Source organism: Salpingoeca rosetta (assembly GCF_000188695.1).
Source record: "Salpingoeca rosetta unplaced genomic scaffold supercont1.25, whole genome shotgun sequence".
NCBI classification, from domain to species: Eukaryota; class Choanoflagellata; order Craspedida; family Salpingoecidae; genus Salpingoeca; species Salpingoeca rosetta.
In genome coordinates, this window is record NW_004754909.1 from 517912 (window position 1) to 540411 (window position 22500).

The 22500-nt window shown below is 55.7% G+C and overlaps 7 protein-coding genes across 7 annotated transcripts in view; 3 read left to right on the forward strand and 4 right to left on the reverse strand.

Annotated features, from left to right (window-relative positions):
* PTSG_08826 (thymosin beta-15A) overlaps positions 1-46 on the reverse strand; it is a gene marked incomplete at both ends in the record, with an annotated part of 479 nt that extends 433 nt beyond the window's left edge. The window contains one exon of the mRNA XM_004990154.1: positions 1-46. This exon is cut by the window's left edge and continues 47 nt beyond it. Within this exon, the coding sequence (XP_004990211.1) occupies positions 1-46 (46 nt within the window).
* Positions 47-413: 367 nt separating this feature from the next.
* Positions 414-6146, forward strand: PTSG_12798 (uncharacterized protein; the record flags this gene model as incomplete). Its single annotated transcript, XM_004990155.1, has 16 exons — positions 414-487; positions 693-836; positions 1163-1415; positions 1645-1704; positions 1921-2064; positions 2300-2417; positions 2729-2818; positions 3092-3132; positions 3390-3572; positions 3799-3863; positions 4130-4541; positions 4759-4809; positions 5022-5096; positions 5319-5420; positions 5658-5776; positions 6053-6146. The coding sequence occupies 16 exons, from the start codon at positions 414-416 to the stop codon at positions 6144-6146; spliced, it is 2025 nt and encodes a 674-aa protein (XP_004990212.1).
* Positions 6147-6352: 206 nt separating this feature from the next.
* PTSG_12799 (uncharacterized protein) lies at positions 6353-10012 on the forward strand (the record flags this gene model as incomplete). The annotated part of the gene is made up of 6 exons (XM_004990156.1): positions 6353-7381; positions 7693-7749; positions 8046-8144; positions 8317-8376; positions 8643-8860; positions 9160-10012. The coding sequence occupies 6 exons, from the start codon at positions 6353-6355 to the stop codon at positions 10010-10012; spliced, it is 2316 nt and encodes a 771-aa protein (XP_004990213.1).
* A 65-nt stretch (positions 10013-10077) lies between these two features.
* Positions 10078-12863, reverse strand: PTSG_08827 (alpha amylase). The gene has a single exon (XM_004990157.1). The coding sequence runs from the start codon at positions 12508-12510 to the stop codon at positions 10510-10512; it is 2001 nt and encodes a 666-aa protein (XP_004990214.1). The 5' UTR covers positions 12511-12863; the 3' UTR covers positions 10078-10509.
* A 60-nt stretch (positions 12864-12923) lies between these two features.
* Positions 12924-16967, forward strand: PTSG_08828 (uncharacterized protein). Its single transcript, XM_004990158.1, has 7 exons — positions 12924-13239; positions 13371-13613; positions 13814-13886; positions 14160-14233; positions 14512-14646; positions 14948-15180; positions 15479-16967. Exons 1-7 carry the CDS (start codon positions 13096-13098, stop codon positions 16926-16928), a joined length of 2352 nt encoding a protein of 783 aa, XP_004990215.1. The 5' UTR covers positions 12924-13095; the 3' UTR covers positions 16929-16967.
* A 117-nt stretch (positions 16968-17084) lies between these two features.
* On the reverse strand, positions 17085-20553 carry PTSG_12800 (uncharacterized protein). Its single transcript, XM_004990159.1, has 6 exons — positions 20318-20553; positions 19885-20018; positions 19436-19625; positions 19046-19140; positions 18100-18246; positions 17085-17872 (listed from the first exon to the last, which is right to left on the reverse strand). Exons 1-6 carry the CDS (start codon positions 20430-20432, stop codon positions 17780-17782), a joined length of 774 nt encoding a protein of 257 aa, XP_004990216.1. The 5' UTR covers positions 20433-20553; the 3' UTR covers positions 17085-17779.
* Positions 20545-22500, reverse strand: part of PTSG_12801 (uncharacterized protein) — a 2803-nt gene continuing 847 nt past the window's right edge. Inside the window, exons 3-7 of the mRNA XM_004990160.1 lie at positions 22386-22490; positions 22011-22090; positions 21809-21840; positions 21433-21548; positions 20545-20946 (exon numbers count right to left, since the gene is read on the reverse strand). Coding sequence (XP_004990217.1) covers positions 20746-20946; positions 21433-21548; positions 21809-21840; positions 22011-22090; positions 22386-22490 — 534 coding nt within the window. The 3' untranslated portion in view covers positions 20545-20745. The remainder of the gene's footprint in view (positions 20947-21432; positions 21549-21808; positions 21841-22010; positions 22091-22385; positions 22491-22500) is intronic.

Here is a 22500-nt window from a genome sequence, read left to right on the forward strand (position 1 = left end):
TGCCGAATAGTAGTTGAAAATATGGCGATTCTTCAGGAACCACCATCGGAAGGAAGAGACCCAGCGAACAGTTATTCATTCCACTCCACCTTGCTTGTGCGACTGCTGCTGCTGTAGTTGCGACTGCGATGAACGGGGACGACGATGAGGAGTACTCTGTGGTTGTCCCACGGGACCTCCCCGTACCGCAGAAGGGGGACAACCTCCACGCCTTTGGCACGGTCTGCGCCCTGAAATAGTAAGCGCATGGTCACGCACATCGTCTTGTTTCGTCTGCCTTTTGTGTCTGTCACATCACGTGCGCCTTGTTAAGTGCATGACACCCCCCCCCCCGTGGTTCCGCCTGCCTCTGATCTATCTCACTCGTGTGACCCCTTGCTTGTGTTGCCTTCCTCCACATTCACAGCAACAAGATGATCCGCGTCGTCAGCCTCGTCGACTTTGACGGCCGCAATGACGTGTGGCTGGAAAGCAACCGCCTCTCATGGTACACACAGCTGCTGGCAGCTGTTGGTGTTATTGCCGTGGCTGCTTTTCCGTGCCTTGTTGCTGTCGAAGCTGCTGCAGTTGCTGCTGCCGCTTCGTTCCACTCTTTTCATGTGTCTCTGTGTGGAGTCCTAGCTGTTTATCTTCGCTGTCGTCTCAGCAGTTCATGCACAACCTGCACACGCTTGCATCGTGACACCATGAAGGGAGGGCAAGACGCTCATGTGCTATTTGGGGCCCACGAAGCTGGCAACCGTGACCACCTCTTCCAAAGTTGCCATCTGGAGCCTGGCTGCCAGCAGGCTCAGCGCCGTCATCTCCGCCCACACATCACATGACGTCACCGTCAGGTCTGTGTGTGTGTGTGTGTGTGTGTGTGTGTCTGCGTGCGTGTGTGTGTGTCTGTGTGTGTCTGTGTGTGTGTGTCTGTGTGTGTGTCTGTGTGTGTGTGTGTGTCTCTGCGTGCGGGTGTGTGTGTGTGTGTGTGTGTGTGTGCACGTGTAAATTTCCGCTGCTATTAACTCTGGTGCTATCAGCGACGGTTTCACTCACCTGCCCGCTTCGCGTGGGCTGTCCACACCCGCCGCGCCATCGTCTCTTCATTGCCCCCCCCCACTCACAACCCCCCAACACACACACGCACACACACACACACACACACATGCACACACATCAGTGCGTTGGAGTGGTCGGCGCCAACGCAAGAGCTGGCGCTGTGCACGTCCAACAAGCGAGCAACGCTCATTGATCCACGTGCAGGCAAACCCACGTCCAGTTTCAAGCTCGACTCCGTGCCCACACAATTCAAGTTCAACTCGCTTTCGCAGTACCAGTTTGCAATTGGCATGGCCAACGGGATGGTGCTGGTGGCCGACCGTCGGCAGACCAAGCCCTCGCTCTTCGAATGCCTCGGCCAAATCAGATCCATCGTGAGGCTTTGGCGTGAAGATGAGAGAGTGGGCAAGAGGGGGTGGTGGTGGGGTGGCCGTCGGTGGAGGAGGGCATTTGGTTGGTTGAGGAGTTTGGCCTGTTTGATGTGCTTGCATGTGCGAGTCAGCGGTTTTGCTGTGTCACCTCACAGAGCAAGCGCCACGTGCGCATTGCATTTTGTTCCACCCGTTACCACCACGGCAACCATTTTTTGTTTTGTTTTGTCAGGACTGGTCACCCGTGCAGGCCAACTACTTTGTCGCTGGATCACGCTCACACGGATACAATGTATGCATACATGAACATTGAACTGCAAGCCAGCCTTGCGTGCAATTGCATGCCAAGTTCCTTTTCCATGCACACAGTCACATCATTATCATCACCTGGACTCTCGCTTCTCCAACGACAATTCCCAACCGAAAATCACACGCACACACACACATACACACGCACACACACACACACATGCACACACATGCACACACATACACACATACACGATAGGTTTCCTTCTGGTCGACAGAGCACTGGTTGCAGAAGCACCACCAGCCCAACGGCCACTGCTCAGACCTGGGTGCATTTCGTCGTGTCGTGTACACCCCATGTGGACAGGGCATCTTCACAGAGGTTGCACGCGCCGCTTCAAAGGTGGGGCAGGGAAGCAAAGAGTGTCGAGATGCGTGCGTGTGCACGTGCGTGTGTGTATGCCTGTGTGTGAAATAGTTGCACCATCCCCTCGGTACACTCACAGTTCTTCCACGCACACACACACACGCACACACACACATGCACACACATACACACAACCACACACAATATCTTCCACCTCCGCCACAACCACAACCACCGTTGCCACCACACCTGCAACCGCAACAATTTGCAGCACGAGTCGCCGCAACTTGTGCTGCGTATGCGCGGTCTGACGCCGACCAACTCGGCGCAGCTCTTCAAGAGCTCCCCCGTCGTCACCTCCCCGCTCTGGTCCCTCAAGGGGCAGACAAGTACGGCGATGGCAGCACCGTGGGAATGTTTATGTGTGTGTGTGTGCGTGTGTGTGTGTGTGTGTGTGTGCGTGTGTGTGTGTGTGTGTGTGTGTGTGTGTGTGTGCGTGTGTGTGTGTGTGTGTGTGTGTGTCGTGTGTGTGTGTGTGTGTGTGTGTGTGTGTGTGTGTGTGTGTGTGTGTGTGTGTGTGTGTGTGTGTGTGTGTGATGCGAGCAATGAGTCTTCCCTCACCTCATCTCATCATGCATGAATCATTCTCTATCATCACGATTACACCAACCAATCTCCACCAACCACCACTCACCACCAGGCTTTACGTTCACGTCGATGGTTCCGCCAACGGAACACGACGCCAGCGCGCACGCCGCAAAGAAGTTTGTGGCCACGCGCTGCAGCTCAGGTGCGGTGGTGGTGGTGGCGGTGGTGGTGTTGGTGGTGGTGGTGGTGTTGGTGGTGGTGGTGGTGATGGTCATGATGACAGTGGTGGTGACTTGCTGCCGTGCATGCTGGTGTGAAACCGGGCGGTGTTGCTCCCGACTGCTGTTGACATCACCTCAGTTGCTATTTTCCGTTGCTCGCATCCTCATTCTTCACCCGCCCTGCCCCCCTGTTCCTCCAATGCATCCACAACCGTTGCCTTTGCGTGCTGCTTCTTGCAATTGCTTCACTTCAGGCATCCACGTTGTTTCAATCCCCAAAATCTCCACGCAACAGGTACGCACTTGCTGCCATGATTATGTGTGTGTATGTGTATGCGTATGAACTGCAACCGCACCGACGCACAGCTTCTGCACAGCTGCTGCTGCACCCGATCTTATCCACCATACTCACCATGACTTGCGACGCCATCCCCTGCACTGCAAACAATCACAATCACAACCACAACCACAACCACAACCACAACCACAACCACAACCACAACCACAACCACAACCACAACCACAACCACAACCACAACCACAACAAAACAGCTGCTTGAGAAGTGCGAGATTGTCGTTGGCGGTGGTGGTGGTGGTGCGACCACAGACGACAAAGGCGGTGACCGTCACCATCGTGCTGCTGCTCGCCACGGTGACGGTGGTGAAGACGAGGGTGAAGACGAGGGTGAAGACGGTGAAGACCAGGTCCAATGCTCCAACATCCTCATCGACAGGGTGAGGCACGAGAAGCGCTTGTCTGTGTGTGTGTGTGTATGTGTGCCTGCGCGCGCATAAGTGTGTGTGTGTATTTTGTGCCCTTTCAGACCCGATGTGCTCTGTTGCATCATGCTCCGTTGTGCACGCGTCCACCATCACCAAGCCACCACCAACACTGCCGTCACTGCCGCCCATTTCAACTCACGCTCCATGCGCGCTCTGTTTTCATTGCTGCTGCTGACAGCAACTGTCGCAGCTGAGATCCGATCACCCGAGCAACACGTTCATGTGGGACGCAAAGACACGAACGTGAGCATGCGCAAACGTGTGCGTGCATGATACGTGTTCAGTGTGACTGTGCTGTCGAAGCACACTCGCACCAAAGCCGTGGCGACTCGCGACGCTTTTCACCACGCACCTGCACAAATGCTGGCATCCACATGCTAACTCACCTACAAGCGCACACACGCATGTATTCACACGTACTCACACGCATGTATTCACACGTACTTGCACACGCATGTATTTACACGTACTTGCACACGCATGTACATTCACGTCACATGCTGGAACAGCTGCACCGGCATCTTGCGCGTAAGCGACTACGATGCCGAAGACGACGACGACGAAGGCAACGATGCCAACGGCGGTGATGTTGGCAGCAGCAGCGGCGGTGGTGGTGGTGGTGGGCGTCGGCGCGGTGGCGGTGATGATGATGATGGTGCCGGGATGAAGCTGTTTCAGTCGCCAACAGCGCGCAGCAGCCGGTCGTCGAGCCGGGCGGGTGTGTCGACGGCCACGGCGGCCAGGCTGAGGCGCCTCAACCGCAAGATGATGCGGGAACAGGAGCGGGAGCGCGGCCGTGAGAGGCGGCGTGCAGAGGCGAAGGAGAGGGCAGAGAGGACAGAGACCGATGCAGCGCCACGCTACATCACCGTCCATCTTGCCATTCCGCACAACTACCCCGTCGAGCGCCCGGCCATTCGAGTCAGTGGGTGATGGGTGGTGAATGGTGAATGATGTGTTGGTGATCGTTGTCATGGTATGGACAACATTTCGTCCTGCTGCGCTGACCATGGTGTCGTGTGTGTGTGTGTGTGTGTCTGTGTGTCTGTGTGTCTGTGTGTCTGTGTGCGTGTGTGTGTCTGTGTGTCTGTGTGTCTGTGTGTCTGTGTGTCTGTGCGTGTGTGTTTGCTGATTCCAGATTGAGGAGGTTCCGCTGCGCTATCGCAGTGTTCAACAGCGAATCATCGAGGTGCGTCGTCCGCACCCGCATATGGATCGAGTGCACTTGAATGTTTGTACATGCACAAACGCAAACATGCAAGAGCAAGCAAGTGAGCGATCATGCAAACGCCAACACACACACACACAAGCACTCACACACTTACCTTCCCTTATCACACACACACATACACACACACGCACACACACACTCTCTCTTTCGCTGTGCATGCGACGTGTCAGCGCCTGGATGACGAGAAGAAAGAGGACTTGGCGGCCCTGTCCGGCTGCTTCAACATCGCCGTGCGCATATACAAGGTTCGATACCGACACCTGCGACTACGATCAATGTTTCGTGCCGTTGTGCAGGCACGCGCGCACACACACATACATACGCTCAAGCGCTTTACTCGTTCACATGTGCACATGCAATGTCGTCCACACGCACGCACACACACACTCACTCACATCAGTACATTCACTAACATACACACACACACACACACATACACACACACGTGTGCGTACGCGCGTGGACAGGAGGTGAAGGCGCACCTTGACAGCAAAGTGGCGAATGTGCCAATGCGGCGCTGCGGTGCAGTCTTTGACGCGCGTGGTCGACTTGCCGTCTTCCACAGCCACGTACGTCACCACCACCTCCCATCGTGCTGGTGCTGGTTTTTTTTTTCCCGGCTGCCATGCCCGTGCCTGTTTGGACACTGGACATGTGAATGAGAGTGCTCTGTGCTTCTCGTCACCCGAATGCCCACCTTCTTCATCCGTCTGTCCATCCCCTTTGCACTCCACCACCAACAACCACCACCACCACCAACCACCAACCACCACCACCACCGCCACCACGGCACCACCACATGGCAGCGGGTGCGTCTGCTTGATGCACGCCCGACGTGCAATCTTCACGTGGAATTTGGCCTCAACTACACGTCTCCGCCCGGCTCCTTCCACTCCGCATGCATTGCAAACAAGCGCAGAGCCAGGTGTGTTTGTGTGTGTGTGTGTGTGTGTGTGTGTGTGTGTGTGTGTGTGTGTGTGTGTTTGTGTGTGTGTGTGTGTGTGTGTGTGTGTGTGTGTGTGTGTGTGTGTGTGTGTGCGTGTGTGTGTGTGTGCGTGCATGTGTTGGGATGAGTGGGTGAATGAAAGATATTGCACATATCTGTGCATTTGTGCAAGTTTGTTAGCATGAGACTCCTCTCACCGCCTGCTGTACCGCCCTGCGCCACGTCTGCCTAATTTCCCATCTTCTGGCTGAGCAGGTACATTGGGCGGCCGGATTTGGTGCGCACGTGGGACATCATGTACAGCGCCGTGCACCCCATGATGCTGGCCTGCATTGGTGAGTACTGCTGACGCACCTGCGCCCACTCCCTCATGACCTACATAGCACATCCACACACCTATACGCATTTACACATTTATACACATTTACACACGCACACACAGAGCACGATGCAGCGCACGAAGCATACATACAACCCAACAATCACACCACCACCTCCTCCTCCACCACCACCACCCTCACCCTCACCTCCCCACTGCCCGCGCCTGCAGCGAACATGCCACAGCGCGCCGAGCGACTGCGCAGCGCCCAGTCTGCACACGTGTACCGGTACAAGCGGTTACAGCAGCAGGTGGCGGAGGAGGCGAAGAGGAGGGAACAGCAGAGAAGAAGTAAGCGCTTGAAGAAGAAGAAGAAGAAGAAGCAGAAAAAACGACAGCAGCAGCAGCAAGCGAGGGAGGAGAAAGAGCAGCAGATGAAGCAGGAAGCAGAACAGAACGAAACACAAACACAAGACCGCCGCCGATCAAGTGGTGGTGGCGGTGGTGGTGACAGCGTGTGGCAGGAAGGACGCAAGCTGTTTGGGCTGTTTCTGAACCGACAGGAGGGCGGTGGTCGCTCGCCCACCGCCACCAGCGGTGATCGGGGCGATGTGCGCGGTGTGGGTGGTCGTCGTGGTGGTGCAGGGCGCGCACAAGCGTCCCCGCCGCCACCACCCAACACACGTCAGCGCACCACATCGGGTGATCGGACCGGGCATCCGGCGGCGAGACGCTCGCCATCATTTGCATCCAGCCGCGGGCCATCAGCAGCTGGTAGAGGCGGCGCGTTTGGTGTCAGCGCATCATCGTCGGCGCCTGTGCTCACGACAGGGCGCTCGGCTTCTGCTGGGCGCAGAGGTGCAGCCACGCCCACACACGCAAGCGCACACGCACAGGCGCAAATAACGTCGAGGCTGCAGCACAAGACCTACAGCACCAGTGGTGGTCGCGGTGGTGGTGGTGGCGGTGACAATGATGATGACAGCAGTGCTCATGGCGGTGACAATGATGATGACAGCAGTGCTCATGGCGGTGATTATGATGATGGCGCGTACGGAGGTGGTGGCGTGGTGGCTGGCGACTCGATTGTGAACGTGCTGCAGAACGTGTCAGCGCATGCGCTTGATGATGGCCGGCTCCGGTTTGGGTGTGTGCGCCGCGGACTCCCCTTGCACGGCCCGACCCTGACCCGCCACACCATGTGCGGGCGTGTCGTTGCCTCGCTCATCAAGCACTACCTCGGCCTTCGCGACATTCAGACTGTGGTGCGTTTGGTCTGTGTGCCATGACACTTGTTGTTGTTGTTGTTGTTGTTGTTGTTGTTGTTGTTGTTGTTGTTGTTGTTGTTGTTGTTGTTGTTGTTGTTGGTGGTGGTCGTGGTGGTGTTGTTGTTGTTGTTGTTGTTGTTGTTGTTGATGCTGCTACCATTGTTATTGTTGTTGTTGTTGGTGGTGGTTTTAGTGGTGGACAGCGTCATTGTCACTTTTCTTTGCTCGCTTTGGTTACGACAAGGCACCATTTAACCATCGATACACACACGCGCACTTGTGCCCGATTCATGCTCTGTCCGTCTTAGGCCGCGCTGTGCTCCATGTGCGCCGCCTACCACACAGACATCTTTCCGCTCGGCAAAGTGAGGCGCACTGCTCGCTCGCAACAAAACATGCGGCCAAGCAGCAACACAATCATGTGTGGTTGAATGTGCGTGAGAGAGAGAGTACACGTATCACCGTGATGACCATTTCACCTTCTCACGATACGTTGTCTTCCTACCACCACTTACACCCTCAAACACACACGCACACACACACACACACACACACACACACACACACACACACACACACACACACACACACACACAAACACACACACAAACACACACACAAACACACACACCTTCCCCCTCCTCGCCTGCGTCACCGATAGTTTTTATTGCCGCAGCGCGAGTGCGAGCGCGCGTTTGTGGCGATGGTCGTGTACGCGGAGTTTCTTCGGCGCCACGGACACGAGGCAAAGGCAATCGAGGTGTGTATCTTCTCGAACGGTGGCATGTGTGTGTGTGTTATGTGTGTAGTTGTGCATGTCAAAGGCTTTGTCTGTGCGCATGTGCGCGTGCATCGTGCTTGCTTGTCGTAGTGACCACGCTCCACACGTGCCATCATCTCACCCCTGTGCACTCCCGCCATGCGTGTGGCAGCTGAAGACGGCTGTACGGCTCTTGCTCACACTCAACGTTTCAGCACACGGCATCCTCCACGTACGCAACACTGTGCACACACACATACATGCACGCACACCTCTACACCCCACGCACACACACGCACACACACACACGCACACACACACAGACACACACACACACACACACGCACACATATTCATGGCTTGTGCATGTACATGCTCATGCAAACAACAAATCGTCTGTCCTGTCTTAGCATCGTGTCACGATCCACCACGCTCATTCACACCCGTGCTCATCGCAAACTCCCCCCCCCCCAATAACCCACCACCCGCTAACTGCAGGAGTGGGAAGTGGATGCAAGTCTGCTGCCCACCTCAACGCTCAAGCCGCGTGGCAACCGCGAGCAGCCGTGTGTTGGGCACGGGCACGTGACGCTGCACGCCGACGGAGACGTGCTGTCTGAAGTGGAGGAGGAAGAGGAGGAGCTGATGAGTCGACAGCTCACGGAAGGGCCCGGCGATGACATTGCGCTCGGCCGCTTCATCTGCACCATCTGCAGGTGTGTTGCGTTGTGTGCGTGTTGTTCGTGTGCGCGCGTTGTGTGTGTGTGTGTGTGTGTGTGTTGTACGTGTTGTGCGTGTTGTGAGTGTGTGTGTTGTGTGTGTGTGTGTGTGTGACAGTAAGAAATGGTCCCGATGTTTACCTTGTGCCGCCCCTGTGTATAAATCCTCACACACACATACATACATACGACACACACACACGCACACACACGCACACACACACACACACACACACACACACACACACACACACACACACACACACAATCACGCACACACAAATCACACTGTCCAGGTTGCCGTGCCAGCGGTCGCTGCTCGTGTGTCCGGACTGCGGGCACGGCGGGCACGATGAGCACGCCCGCGTGTGGCTGGAGCGACGCGGGGTGTGCGCCGCCCCCGGCTGTCGGTGCATGTGTCTGACGGGCGGATACGCAGAGAGTGAGGAGGAGACGGATGAGGATGAGACGGAGGAGGAGGAAGAAGAGAAAGCAGATGATGATGATGATGAGGAGGAGGAGGAGGAGGAAGAGAAAGCAGATGAGGAGGAGGAGGAGGAGGAGGAGGAGGAGGAGGAGGAGGAGGAGGAGGAGGAGGAGGAGGAGGAGGAGGAGGAGGAAGCAAAGGGGGAAGAAGAGAGAGAGCAAGAACCCCTGGAAGAAGAAGAGGAAGAAGTGAACGAGCAAGAAGAGGAGGGAGAACAACCGAACACACAAGTGGCCCAGCACGAGGCGAACGAAGAAGATGAGGGTGAGGAAGAACTTGGCGAAGGCGACGGCGTTGAAGAATCGAAAGAAGATGAAGATGGAGACATGAAAGAGGAGGAGCTGGAGGAGGAGGAGACAGACGAAAGTGAGGTACATGGAACTGTGGCTGAGCCAACGCAAGACGAGACAGGTAAAGGACAGAGACAGGACAGAGCGCCGTCCGATGACCTGCACACAGCCGTCGCACACACGGAAGAAGAAGAAGAAGAAGAAGAACAACAACAACAACAACAACAACAACAACAACAACAACAACAACAACAACAACAACAACAACAACTGCAGGAGGCGACTGCAGCTGACATGCCTGGACAAGGGGGCAACACAGCGGCGCAACGGGAAGATGAAACCAAACCAAGAGGCAGCCAGGATGTGTCGTGACGATCATGGTACACAACAGTTGCGACGGTTGTGGTGAAGGACAGTTGCAACATGCTGTGCTTCATCTATGTCATGTAGTTGTTGTAATGATGTTTGACGGCGTTGAGTGCGCAAGCGGTTCAAACAGCTGTACTGTAAACCATGAAGAGAACCAAACCCACAACAGGCAGTCAAGCAAGTACGCGCATACACATATTTGACTCATTAAGCAAGCATTCACACATCATCACGTTACATTGCATTCAGCAGCACACACGAGCACGTGGAAACACACGACACAAACACAAGCAAGCAAGGCACACAAGCGAAGCGAACACATAAGACGAAGCAGCCACGTCCCACACAGCAGTCAGCTCACGTTCACACTCACAAATCACAAACACACCCACACTCACAAATCACAGTCACAACAGCCACAATCACAAAAGTCACAGACACAAATCACAATTGATCACAATCATGTCACAACAGTCACAATCACAAATCACATGTTCACGTCAGCGCTCGTCAATGACATCTGGCACGGCCGTGTACGCGTAACCGGTGTCCTTGGCTCGCCCAAACTTGCAGTAGACGGCAACAACAGCAACCATGAACACAGTGCCGAGGAGCGCAGCCACAACAACGCCCACCGTTGTGTTCTTCGTGCTTTCGTTGTGGTAGCGGACGGCCACAACTTGTGCGTGCGCGCGGTGGAGATGCAGGAAACTCAGGTTCACGGTGCTGTTGACAACGGACGAGTTGAACGTGTCAATGTGCGCGACGCTGCGTTGGATGACATCAAATGGTGGGATAACCTGCACGCGCACTGGGTGGTCTGCAAGGTTGGCAACCACAACATAGGCCGTGTTGGACTCGTTGTACCGCAGAAACGCGAACACGTTGTCGGTGAGGTGTGCGGGCGTGACCACCACGTCGAGTGACTGGTACAGCCCGCTGTGGAGGGCGTGCTCGCGCGTGCGGAGGGCAATGACGCGCGACACAAGATCTAGCATCGACGTTGGGTCGCCCATCTGCGCAGCAGCGTTGGTGTGCACGTAGTCCGACGACACGGGCAGCCACGTCTCAACGCCGGCCCCGCTAAACCCAGCGTTGGCGTTTGACGTGTCCCACTGCAGCGGCGTGCGCTCTGGATCGCGGCAGCGCAGGCCGGTGTAGTTGGTCTTGCAGTTGGGGTCCTGCCGGCGCCCGGGGGGAACGTAGCCGTCCTTCTGCCCAAACTCGTCCCCGTTGTACATGGTGGGCGTGCCGCGCAGGGTGAAGAGCAACGTGTTGGCCACGCGCGTGAGGGCGGTGTCGTTGAGACGCGAGGCCAGGCGCCGCACATCGTGGTTGCCGAGCACAAAGTTTGGCTGTGCCCACGCGGGGAGCGAGGCGTTATAGTGGTCCACAATCTCACGCAGGCGGGAGGCATTGCGCGGGTTGTTGTGCACGGTGGGATCAAACGCAGCGGCGTAGTCGAAGAAGGAGATGAGGTTCATGTTGAACGGCATGCTGAACTCGGGCTCCTCCTCCGTTCCGTAAAACGAGATAACATCCTCCTCCGTGATGACGTTGTCCGGGTAGATTTCACCAATGAGCGCCTTGTCGTCGCCAAACTCCTGCACCACTTTGCGCATGCCGCGCACAATGTCATGCAGACCGGGCTGGTTCTCCGTGTAGATGTGGATGAGCTTCTCGTAGCCCTGCGTGACGGGGTCGCCGTGCCAGTTGGGGTTGAGCGGCTCGTCCCGGAACTGCGGGTCCTCGAGGATGTTTGGAAAGGCGTCCACACGGAAGCCGTCCACGCCCTTGCGCAGCCAGAAGCGGAGCACGTCGTGCATGGCCGACACCACGTCGGGGTTGGTCCAGTTGAGGTCGGGCTGCTGCGTGAGGAAGCAGTGGTAGTACCACTCGTCCGTGGCGTTGTCGTAGGTCCAGCCGTAGCAGTTGGCATCCGGGCAGAAGATGGTGCGCCAGTTGTTTGGCGGGAGCTTCTCGCTGTCCTTGCCGATGCGGCCCTGTCGCCACACGTACCAGTCGCGATAAGGGTTGGTCTTGTTGCTGCGGGAGGCCAGGAACCAGGGGTGCTGGTTGGAGGTGTGGTTGGGCACAAAGTCCATGAGGACGTGGATGCCCAGCTTCTTTGCTGCAGCAATGAGGTTGTCAAAGTCCTCCATCGTGCCAAACGTCGGCCAGATGGCCGTGTAGTTGCTGATGTCGTAGCCAAAGTCTGCCATGGGTGACTCGTAGATTGGGGAGATCCAGATGGCGTTCACACCCACGGTGTCGCGCAGGTACTGCAGCTTGCGCTCGATGCCGCGCAGCGAGCCCGTCCCCGTGCAGTTTGGGCTGCATGCGTCCAGGAAGGACCGCGGATAGATTTGGTACACGATGCCCGTCTGCCACCATTGGCCATCAGCGGGGCTGGCTGCGGCGGTCGGGGACGCGGCGCACACAGCGGCAAGCACCACCACTGCCGTGGCGACAATCGCAGCAGTCGCTGCCGTCACCTTCATCTCCGAGTCGCACGTTGCGTGAGGGTGTACGCTGATGACACGCGCCTTCGTTGTTCCTGCAAGTGTCTGGTGTTGTTGTGTTTTTCACATATCACAATCAAACATGCCATGTGGAATTGGGAATGAGTCGTTTGATGCTGAGGGCTGTGTGGCTACGTACTGCATGGAGCAGCAGCAAACTCTCAAAACTGTCCCTGTGATATTGGTGACCGCAGCATCGACGGGACACAGGTCATGCCGTCATCATCTATCTCAACCCTTTCACGCGTCACGTCAGCACAGACAACACACCAGCACGCAGCACAGCAGCACAACAACAAGCGCTCTCTCTTCTGCCTCTTGTTGGCACCTGGTGGCACGAAATGCACCAAGTCTGAATTCAGTCGCTGGCTGGAAATTCATGTGAAGACTTTCGCAAATCGCCAACAAGCGACGAAATTTGACGCTGCAGCCGAAACGAACCGTCGCCAACTCCACGCACCACAACAGCCCACAACACCACTGCTGCGCTTTGGTGCATTGCCTCGTTGTTTGCTTGCTAGCCAAACACATCGCACCAGCAGCACCACCACCACCACCACAAGCATGGCAGACTTGAGCATGAGCAGCGACGTGGCAGGGGGAAGCGGTCGCAGTGGGCCCGGCAGTGCTCGCCGCGCAGGCACCAACACGAGCACAAGCATTCAGACGTTGTTGTGCAAGGTTCAGCGAAATCTAAGTCGCATCTCGGTACGTCATCTTCTTCAGTGCTGGGGGTGGTTTGTTTGGGCTGGCTGCCTGTTGCGGTGATTTTGGCTTTTGAGGGACCCTGACGCACACGGCCACGCTGATGCTTCGCTTGTGTGCTTCACCCCTGCCAGACCTTGCAGGATGGCCATTCACAACGAGATACGTCCAGCATCGCCAAGATGCGGCAGCTCGCGTCGCAGCCGCGGCCAGCTGGCACTGCAGGGCTCGCAGAAGCACGGAGGACAGCGCAATCATCCACAGCGACAAGTGGCAGCTCGTATATTGTGCCATCGGCACTGCACAGTGCCAGAAGCGCCGCCGCCGTGCCCACTACGGCTTCTTCGCTCGTGGATCGCCTCGTCAAAACTGAACAGGTGGGAGTGTGCTGTGCTGTGGTGGTGTGTGTGTGTGTGTTTGTGTGTGTGTGTGTGTGTTTGTGTGTGTGTTTGGAGGCATGTTATGTGTGCAGTTACGTGAAGTGACAGCTGGGTGTGGTGTTTCGATGGAAGTTGCACTGCCAATGTTTCTTCGGACACTGACAGACCTGTGAATTTACTCCCTGCATCTCCCAAAGGCGCTGGACCAAGTTGTGGGCATGTTCAAAGAATTTCAACAGCAATCCGTCAAGGACAAGGAAGCCCTTGAAGGTACTGCGTATGTGTGTGTATGCATGTGTGTGTATGTATGTGTGTGTATGAATGTGTGTGTGTGTGTCTGCGTGTGTCCACTTGAGAAGCACACATGTGCATGGATGAAGGAATGCACTTGTGTGCGTGTGTGCGTGCGTGCATGTGTGTGTGTGTGTGTGTGCGCGCGCTTGTGTGTGTGCCCGTTGTGTGGGAACAAATTGTGGCAGCTGCAGTGCCACTGAGCGTCTGCGGGTGTTCTCACGCATCATTCCAATGCTGCTGCGATGCCAGACCGAATCGACCATCTCGAGCAGCGTTTGAAGCAGCGCGGCGTGGATCTCCAGACGGAACGCAAACTGGAACAGGTGCCAACATGATATGCGCGGTTTCCTTATTTGTTCATGTGAACGCGCGCTTTGTCGGGTGTGCTGGTGGTGCTGCTGTTAGTGGTGGTGGTGGTACGTGTGCGTGTGCATGCGTGCGTGCGTGTATGTGTGTATGTGTGTGTGCGTTTGTGTGTGTGTGCAAGTGTTGCTCTCAATGCCGTTGCTGTCACATGGATGCATATGCACTCACGCGCATACCACACTCATACATACGCTCTTTATTACACTCACACGATGCACGTGTTTCCGAACTGCAGATGGACCGGGCGATCATGTCACGATTACAAGCGCTTGAGAGCCGCCATCGACAGGAACACATGCACGCGCTGGACAGCGAGACGGATGCACGCACACTCTCCAAGCTCTCCTCCGAAGTGCGCGCCATTGGTCAGGTCGGTCGGTTGGTTGGATTGATGGCTTGGTTGGTTGGATTGATGGGCGCATGGACGGGAATTGCTCATGTTGATGCGTTGATGGTGCCTCTCAACTTCTCTTGAACAGGCGAGCCTAGGCACACATAGACACACACACGCACGCACGCAACGCACGCACACATCGACACACACACACACAACACACACACACACACACACCTCCACATGGTTCACATCGCCCACCCCGCACATGTGCCGTTTTAACAACCCCCCCCCCCCTTCTTTATATCACTGTGCATTTCTCACTGTCCAATCGCAGAGCTGCCAGCGTGACGTGGATCACATTACGCAAGAGTTTGCGGCCTTGAAGGGCGTGGTTCTGCGGCTGCAAGCAGACCTGTCGTCCACGGGCCTGGATACCCAAGAGGCGCTGCGCACCACCACGCAACTACAGCGACAGCTGTCGTCACAAGAGCAGCACGTGCGCTCGCTCGTCTCAGAGCAGCGTCAACTCGCAGACAAGATGGTGCACCTCTCAGACTGGATGCAACGGTGTGTTTGAAGCTGCGTACGTGTGATTGTTGTGTGTGTGTGCTGTCTGTGAGTGAGTGTGTACATGAGTGAGTGAGTGTGTGTGTGTGTGTGTGCACATGAGTGTGTGTGTGTGTGTGAGTGCGCGCGACGGCTTGTCTGTATCTTCCTTCTGCAGCCTTCGGTTTCCCGAACTTACACTCTCTCCCTCACTCACTTGCTCATACGCGCGAACACATGCACACAATACATATCCGCTCCTCTTCCTCACCCCTTCACCAACCACGCTTGTATCACGTATTGCCACGATACTCGGCAGGGACGTTGCCACCCGCTCCCAGCAGCACAAACCAAACAGCACCAGGAAAGGACAAAGCAGGCGTGGTGGTGGTGGTGGTGGTCGTGAGCATAGCGGAAGCATCGACGACGACGAAGGAGCAGCTGGCAGATACGGGTGGATGCCTCGAAGAAGGCACGACCACGATGATGATCACCACCATCACCGCCACCACCACCAGCAGCGACACGACAGCAACGAGAGCGGCGGCAGTGGGATCGATGATAGCCATCATCATCATAATCATCATCACCCTTACATGCACGCGCGTGCATCTACACAGCCGCGTCTGGGGATGGGGCGAGGGTGGCTGTTGCAACGACCCAGCGACAGCGCCCACGACGACAACGATGACGCAATGAGCCGCTTGAGCATGGATAGCCTGTCAAACCTTTCTGAATCTGTGAGTCCTGGTGTTTCGCAATCGACCATCGACCGCATGCGCGAGTCCTTCCTGCGCAGCCGGCAGCAGCCGGACGAACTGTCCTCTGTTGAACACTCGCATGACGGCAGCTTGCTGAACCACGACAGCACTAACAGTGGCAACAGCAGCAACGCCAACACGAATGGCTATGGCAAGGACAAGATTGCCATGCGCACCACGGGTCACGTCGCCGAACAACAACAGCAGCAGCAGCAGCAGCAGCAGCGTCGCGGTGGAGCATATGGTGATGGCAGCAGGTGGCATGGGTACAGCGGTGGTGCTGGCGTTGGCGGCCCTGGCAGCATGGCACACCCGCCGTATCGACATCACGCCGGCGAGCCTGGGACGGGTGCGCTGGCCACGAAGCACAACAAGCAAACACGTGCAGCGTCGACCAGACACCCGTATCCAAGTGCTACCGACGACAACGCCCATGGTGATGGTGATGGTGGTGGTGATGAGGATCTGAGCCACCTGCGGCGACAGGACATGGTGGGATCACTGTACGAACCCATTGACGAGTCGGTTGAGTTTGCGCACACCTCCAATCGCGCTGGTGATGGTGATGGGGATGGTTTTGGTTTTGGTGGCGGCGATGATGGCATTGGTGTGCAGAACACGAGCACACCAAACGCAAAGCGCAGTCGATTTGCCCCTCGCACCGCACACCCGCCGTTATTACCATCCTCAACCACAGATGCACCGTCAACAACAGCCACAACAGCAACAGCAGCAACAGCAGTGCCTCCGCCATCAACGTTGTCGTCTGCAACGCTTGCAGCAACAGCGAGGGCGAGTGCACGGGAGCTTGCAGCCGCACATGCGCGCGTGGAGAGTGCGCTTGCGTCGTTCACACACCGCCACGATGCAAGCAGCGGCGGTGATGGCGGTGATGGTGGTGATGGTGGTGATGGTGGTGATGAAGGTGATGGTGGTGTGGTGTTGGGCAGCAGCACAATGGCGAACAAAGGCAGTGTTGGTGTTGGTGGCGCCTGGGGTGCAGCGTAGACAGCATCTGTGTGTGTGTGTGTGTGTGTGTGTGTGTGTGTGTGTGTGTGTGTGTGTGTGTGTGTGTGTGTGTGTGTGTGTGTGTAGATCGACACTTGACACTTGAACTTTTCAGTTTTGGGCACGGTATCGTATGCAATGGCGATGTCTTCCTTTCCTTCTTCCTTCTATTCTCCTGGTGATGATGCTCGCTGCTTGCGATGGTGCTTTGCTTTGTTATCCTTTTCATGTACACCGAACAAGCAAGTAAAGAGACAGAGAGCGAGGCACAGAGACAAGGGCGAACAACAGATGCAATGTGCTAACGTATCGCGCGCAGCACACAGGCAACAAGGATGTACAAGCACACCACACAAAACACACGAGGAGTCGCATACACACCAAAGTGAAGACGTACACAAGCACACACACAAAACAAAAAAGTCGCATACAAGAAGTCGCACGCGCATGCACACACACACACACATACACACACGCACGCACACGCATACATACATACACACACGCACGCACAGGGGTTCATTCATTCATGCAAACGGTACATACGTCACAGACGTTAAATAGAACACGGCACAGTGTGGGATGATGTGATGGGAGCGCGAAGCATGCTGTGTTTGAGACGGTGCACGGACACAAAAACGCTTGGTCATTGCACTCGGATGGGAGAGATGGGGGCACGCATGTGTACGCATATGTACGCATGCGAGTGTGTGTATATGCATGTGATGTTGAGACACACGCGTGTGCGTGAGTGCATGCACTTTGAGGTTGCATGTGTGCCCGTGTACGTCTGTTGTTGTCGGAGCGCGTTGCTGCTGTCGAATGCTGCTGAAGAACGGAGGGGCGCGGGATTATGTCGTCTTCTTCTTCTTCTTCTTGCTCGTCTTGTCCTTCATTGTGCTTTGCAGGTGCTGCTGCGATACGTGCTCGCTCGTGTCCAGCGCCTGCGCGTGTGTGTGCGTGCCGCGCGCGCGCGCGTGTGTATGTGCAAAAGTGGGTGTGTTTGGGAGAAATCGCAGGAAGATGCAGAGCATAGACACACACGAACAAGGCGCGCACGCACACACAGCCACACATATACAGACGTACGCACACACACACGCACAGACACACACACACACGCACACACACACACACACACACACACACACACACGTGCTGGGGCACGCACCTCGCCGGACGCCTTGAAGCTGAGGAAGATCTTGACGAGAAGGGCATACCAGTAGAGATGAAGAGCCAGCAGCGCGCACAGCAGGCCAACATACACGCGCAGAGCAGCGGGCGTGGTGTGGAAGTTGTAGTAGGTGAAGATGGCAATCTACCCCGCGATGCGGCAGCAACAGCAGCAAGATCGGTGTGGTTAATCGCGGAGAAGGGGGGGGAAGGGTTTGCGCGGATGGATGTGGAAGGTGCACAGCAGAGGGGGTATGGAGAAGAGAGGAAGGTGAAGATGCGTGTAAGTGCACGTGGATCAAGCACACAAAGCGGCAGCCAGGAGAGGCAGAGACACACAGACACACACACAGACACACACACACAGACACACACACACAGACACACACACACAGACGCACACACACACAGACACACACACACACACAACGCACACACACACCACACCCACCAACACAACAACGAACACTACAAAACACACACCCCAGCCGAGCAAACAAGCAAACAAGCAGAGTGGTCTGCTCCCGTCTTCTAGAAAATAGAGGAGGAAGAAGAGCCACGAGAAGACGGCGACGATGCCGGACGAGTACTTCAAGATCTTGCTGTTAAACTTGTTCGACGCTGGTGGTGTTTGGCGGGAAGAAGAAGCGGGGAATCGGCGTGGAGAAGGTGAGCTTGTTGTTTATGTTATAAGGACGCAAGAGTATGGAGGTTATCACCGCAACAAAGTCGTACGGAAGGCGACCACCCAGATAATCCCTCCGACGCCTTTATTACACCCACATTGTTGACCCCAGAATAATCCCCCCGACGCACACACACACACGACACACACACACACACAAACGCACACACACACACACACACACAAACACACAGACGAACACAACACACACACACACACAGACAAGCAAACAAGCAAACAAGCAAAGTGGTCTGCTCACGTGTCCGAGAAAGTAGAGGCGGAAGATGGGCCAGGAGACGAGGGCGAGGATGCCAGACGCGTACGTGAAGATCTTGCTGTCAAACTTGGTCGACGCTGGTGGTGTTTGGCGGGAAGATGAAGCGGGGAATCGGGGTGGAGAAGGTGAGCTTGGTGTATATGTGACAAGGGCGCAAGAGTGTGAAGGTTCAACACCGCAACAAAGTCGCACGGAAGGCGACCACGCAGATACACACACAGACGCATTAACACACACACATTGACACACGCAGATACACACACAGACGCACGCACATGCAAACACACACACACACACACACACACACACACACACACACACACACACACACACACACACACACACACACACACACACACACACACGCCTCACCTTTTGCCAACGCGATGAAGACATCTGGAACGTTGTGCACAAAGAGGACAAAGCTGCCCATGCAGGTGGCGCCGTGGTAGGCCGACCCCAGGATCAGGGACAGGGTGACCACGTGATGAATGTACATGGCCCGCGTCTCGGGCACGAAGAAGGATGTGATGGTGTTGTGCAGGTGAAATGCGAGGCCACTCTGCAAATGACCACAACATGACGTGAACGTTGAAGATTTAAGAAGGTGGGGTGGGAGCCAGCAGACGTCGTGAGTATGTGTGCCAAGATGCAGATGCAGAAGACAGCGAGGTGAGCTGAGGGTGGAGTGCCGAGGGCGTGGACAAGTGCAATGGCAGCCTGCTCTTGGGCCAAGTGCCTAAATGGGGTTGCTCTCGCGTGAAATTGCGCTTGGGTGGAACAGCCGTCGAAAAAAGGATGACCGCCTGCGCTGAACATACCGCATAGATGGAGTTGACGACATCGTCGTGTTGGTATCCGTCCACGGAGTACTCGCCGCCAAAGAACGGTGGCTTGAAAGGCTGCTTGAACAGGATCAGGTACTCGTTGATGGAGCAGCCGAGGAACCAGAACACTGGACGGGCACAAGGATGTGGCACAATTGGCAGTCAAAAATGACGGTGTCAGGCGAGGTGATGGGTTGTGTGTCAGGAACGATTTCGGATTGGCAAAGGGCGAGAGGAGGGTGCAGAGTGATCAAGGGCAGAACAGAACGCGCACCCCAACAACCATTCCCTGACAGAAACACGTGCACCCGCAACACCCACACCCCCACACAAGTGACTCGCCCCGTGCACTCCCAACCAAAAAGGCCACACGTGCACGCTTGCTCACACACACGCACACATCACGTGCGATGCGATCTCTGCCCACCTTTGAAGAAGTTGATGGCTGCTGGGTATCGATCCTTGTTCCGCTCGACAAAGTAGCGAACAGTCAGCAGCATTGCCAGCAAGATGCCGGTGAGCTGGTAGTCGATGCTCATCATCGTGTCGACGGTTGGCAGGGTGGTGGCGAGGTGGGAAGGAGCGCGCACAACAGGTGAAGCACGCAAGCAAGTTGTCTCGTCAAATGCGATGCCAGCCAGCCAGGCAAAAAGATGGCTGTTGCAGATTATTTACTGAAGTCATTTAGGAAAAGTCGGCAGGTCAGTGAGCACGCCGCAGCAGCGCCGAACACAACAGCCGCAGCGAAACTCACACCCACACACTCATTCTCTCTCTCTTTCGTTCTCTCTGTGTTGTCTCCTTCCCTCTTTCTCACCACCCACACGCACCAACAAACACACGCGTGCTCTCTCGTCATGGGGTGCCAAGAGCGTGTAGCGCCTCAATTTCCTGAAAGGCGAAGCAAGTGTGTGCATGATGGTTTACCATGCCCACGGCTTGCATGAAGGAGAGCACCGTGGTCTCGCCAACAAACTTGAACCCGCGCTTGCGCAAGTTCTTTGTAAACTCAGCCACCGTCACGGTTGGGTGCACACCGTCGCTCTCCTCGCGATCCTGCGCAAGCGACAACAACAACAAAAAAAATTAAATAAGGGAATGAGCTTGTGCAAACAACCAGAAGCTGTTGCTGGCGGGGTATAACATGGAGCTTTGGCCTGCACACCAACGACTGCAGCAGAGGCATTGGTGTTGCATCACATACATTACTTTGACACAATACCGCACACACATTTACACGCGCGTGCACACACTCACTCTGACACTCACTCACTCTCGCACATGTACGAACACTCACTCACTCACGCTGGCACCACACTCTCACTCACTCACACTGACACCACACACACACTCACTCACACTGACACCACACACACACTCACTCACTCACACACACTCACACACTCACTCACTCCCTCCCTCCCTCCCTCCCTCACTCACTCACTCACTCACACACTCACTCACTCACTCACACACTCACACACTCACTCACTCACTCACTCCCTGGCACCACGCACGATCACAAGAACGACATCAACGCACCGCCGCCTTGGTCTTGAAGTCGGTGCGCATATGGGAGCTGAGGAGCTGCCCCGACGCGAGAAGCCGCTCTTTGTCATGTGCTGGTTTGAACCTCCACACGTAGTCGCTGAACGAGCCTTGGTGCGAAACAAATGCGTAAAACATGGGTTGTATGAGCGCGTGATAGCTCTAAGGCAGTCGCTGTTGGTGAGTTGTCACAACCATGCACGCTTGTGTGTGTGTGTGTGTGTGTGTGTGTGTGTGTGTGTGTGTGTTTATGCGTTTGTGTGTGTTTGTGTGTGTATCAGGTTCACATGCGCGACTCCACTTTGAACACACCACACGCAACCACAAACGCATTCACAAAGCACACACAACAACATGTACACATGCACACCTGCGCGCTGCTGCTCCATTTCACGCACGAGCCTGAAGCGCAGCAAGTCGGCAAAGTGGAATGAGACGTAAACGATGCCAAGCACGCGAGACTGCAGCCAAACAACAACAACCAGCAAACAAACAGCGTGGGTGATGTCATGTATGTGCGTGTGTGTTCACAGGAATCAGGCAACTTGCAGCAGCGCCGCTCGCCGGCGTACTTTGCATTGTGTCGAATGGCGTGCACTTTCGCGCGATTGCGGATGATTCGCTCGTCCTCCAACAACTTCGAAATGGCAGCCTGAGAGTGAGACAGAGTGAGAGAGGGAGAGAGAAAGAGAGTGAGAGAGAGCGAGAGACAGAAAGAGAGAGAGCGAGAGGGAGAAAGAGAGAGAGAGAGCGAGAGAGAGAGAGAGAGAGAGACAGACAGACAGACAGACAGACAGACAGAGGGAGAGACAGACAGACAGACAGACAGAGGGAGACACGTGAGACAGTCACACAGACACACGTGAACGGGAAGTTGACAGAGTGTGCTTTGCAGAGACGCAAGTGCAGTTCTAACGCACATGTACATCATGCACATGCACACGCACGTCTGAAAGGGATGCGCAGTGGTGAATATCAAAGTTGAGAAACGCATCCCGTAGCCCTGCTTCTTTGGTGAGCACTGTCCTCCACGTTAACCCACAGGCCATCATCTGTGTACCA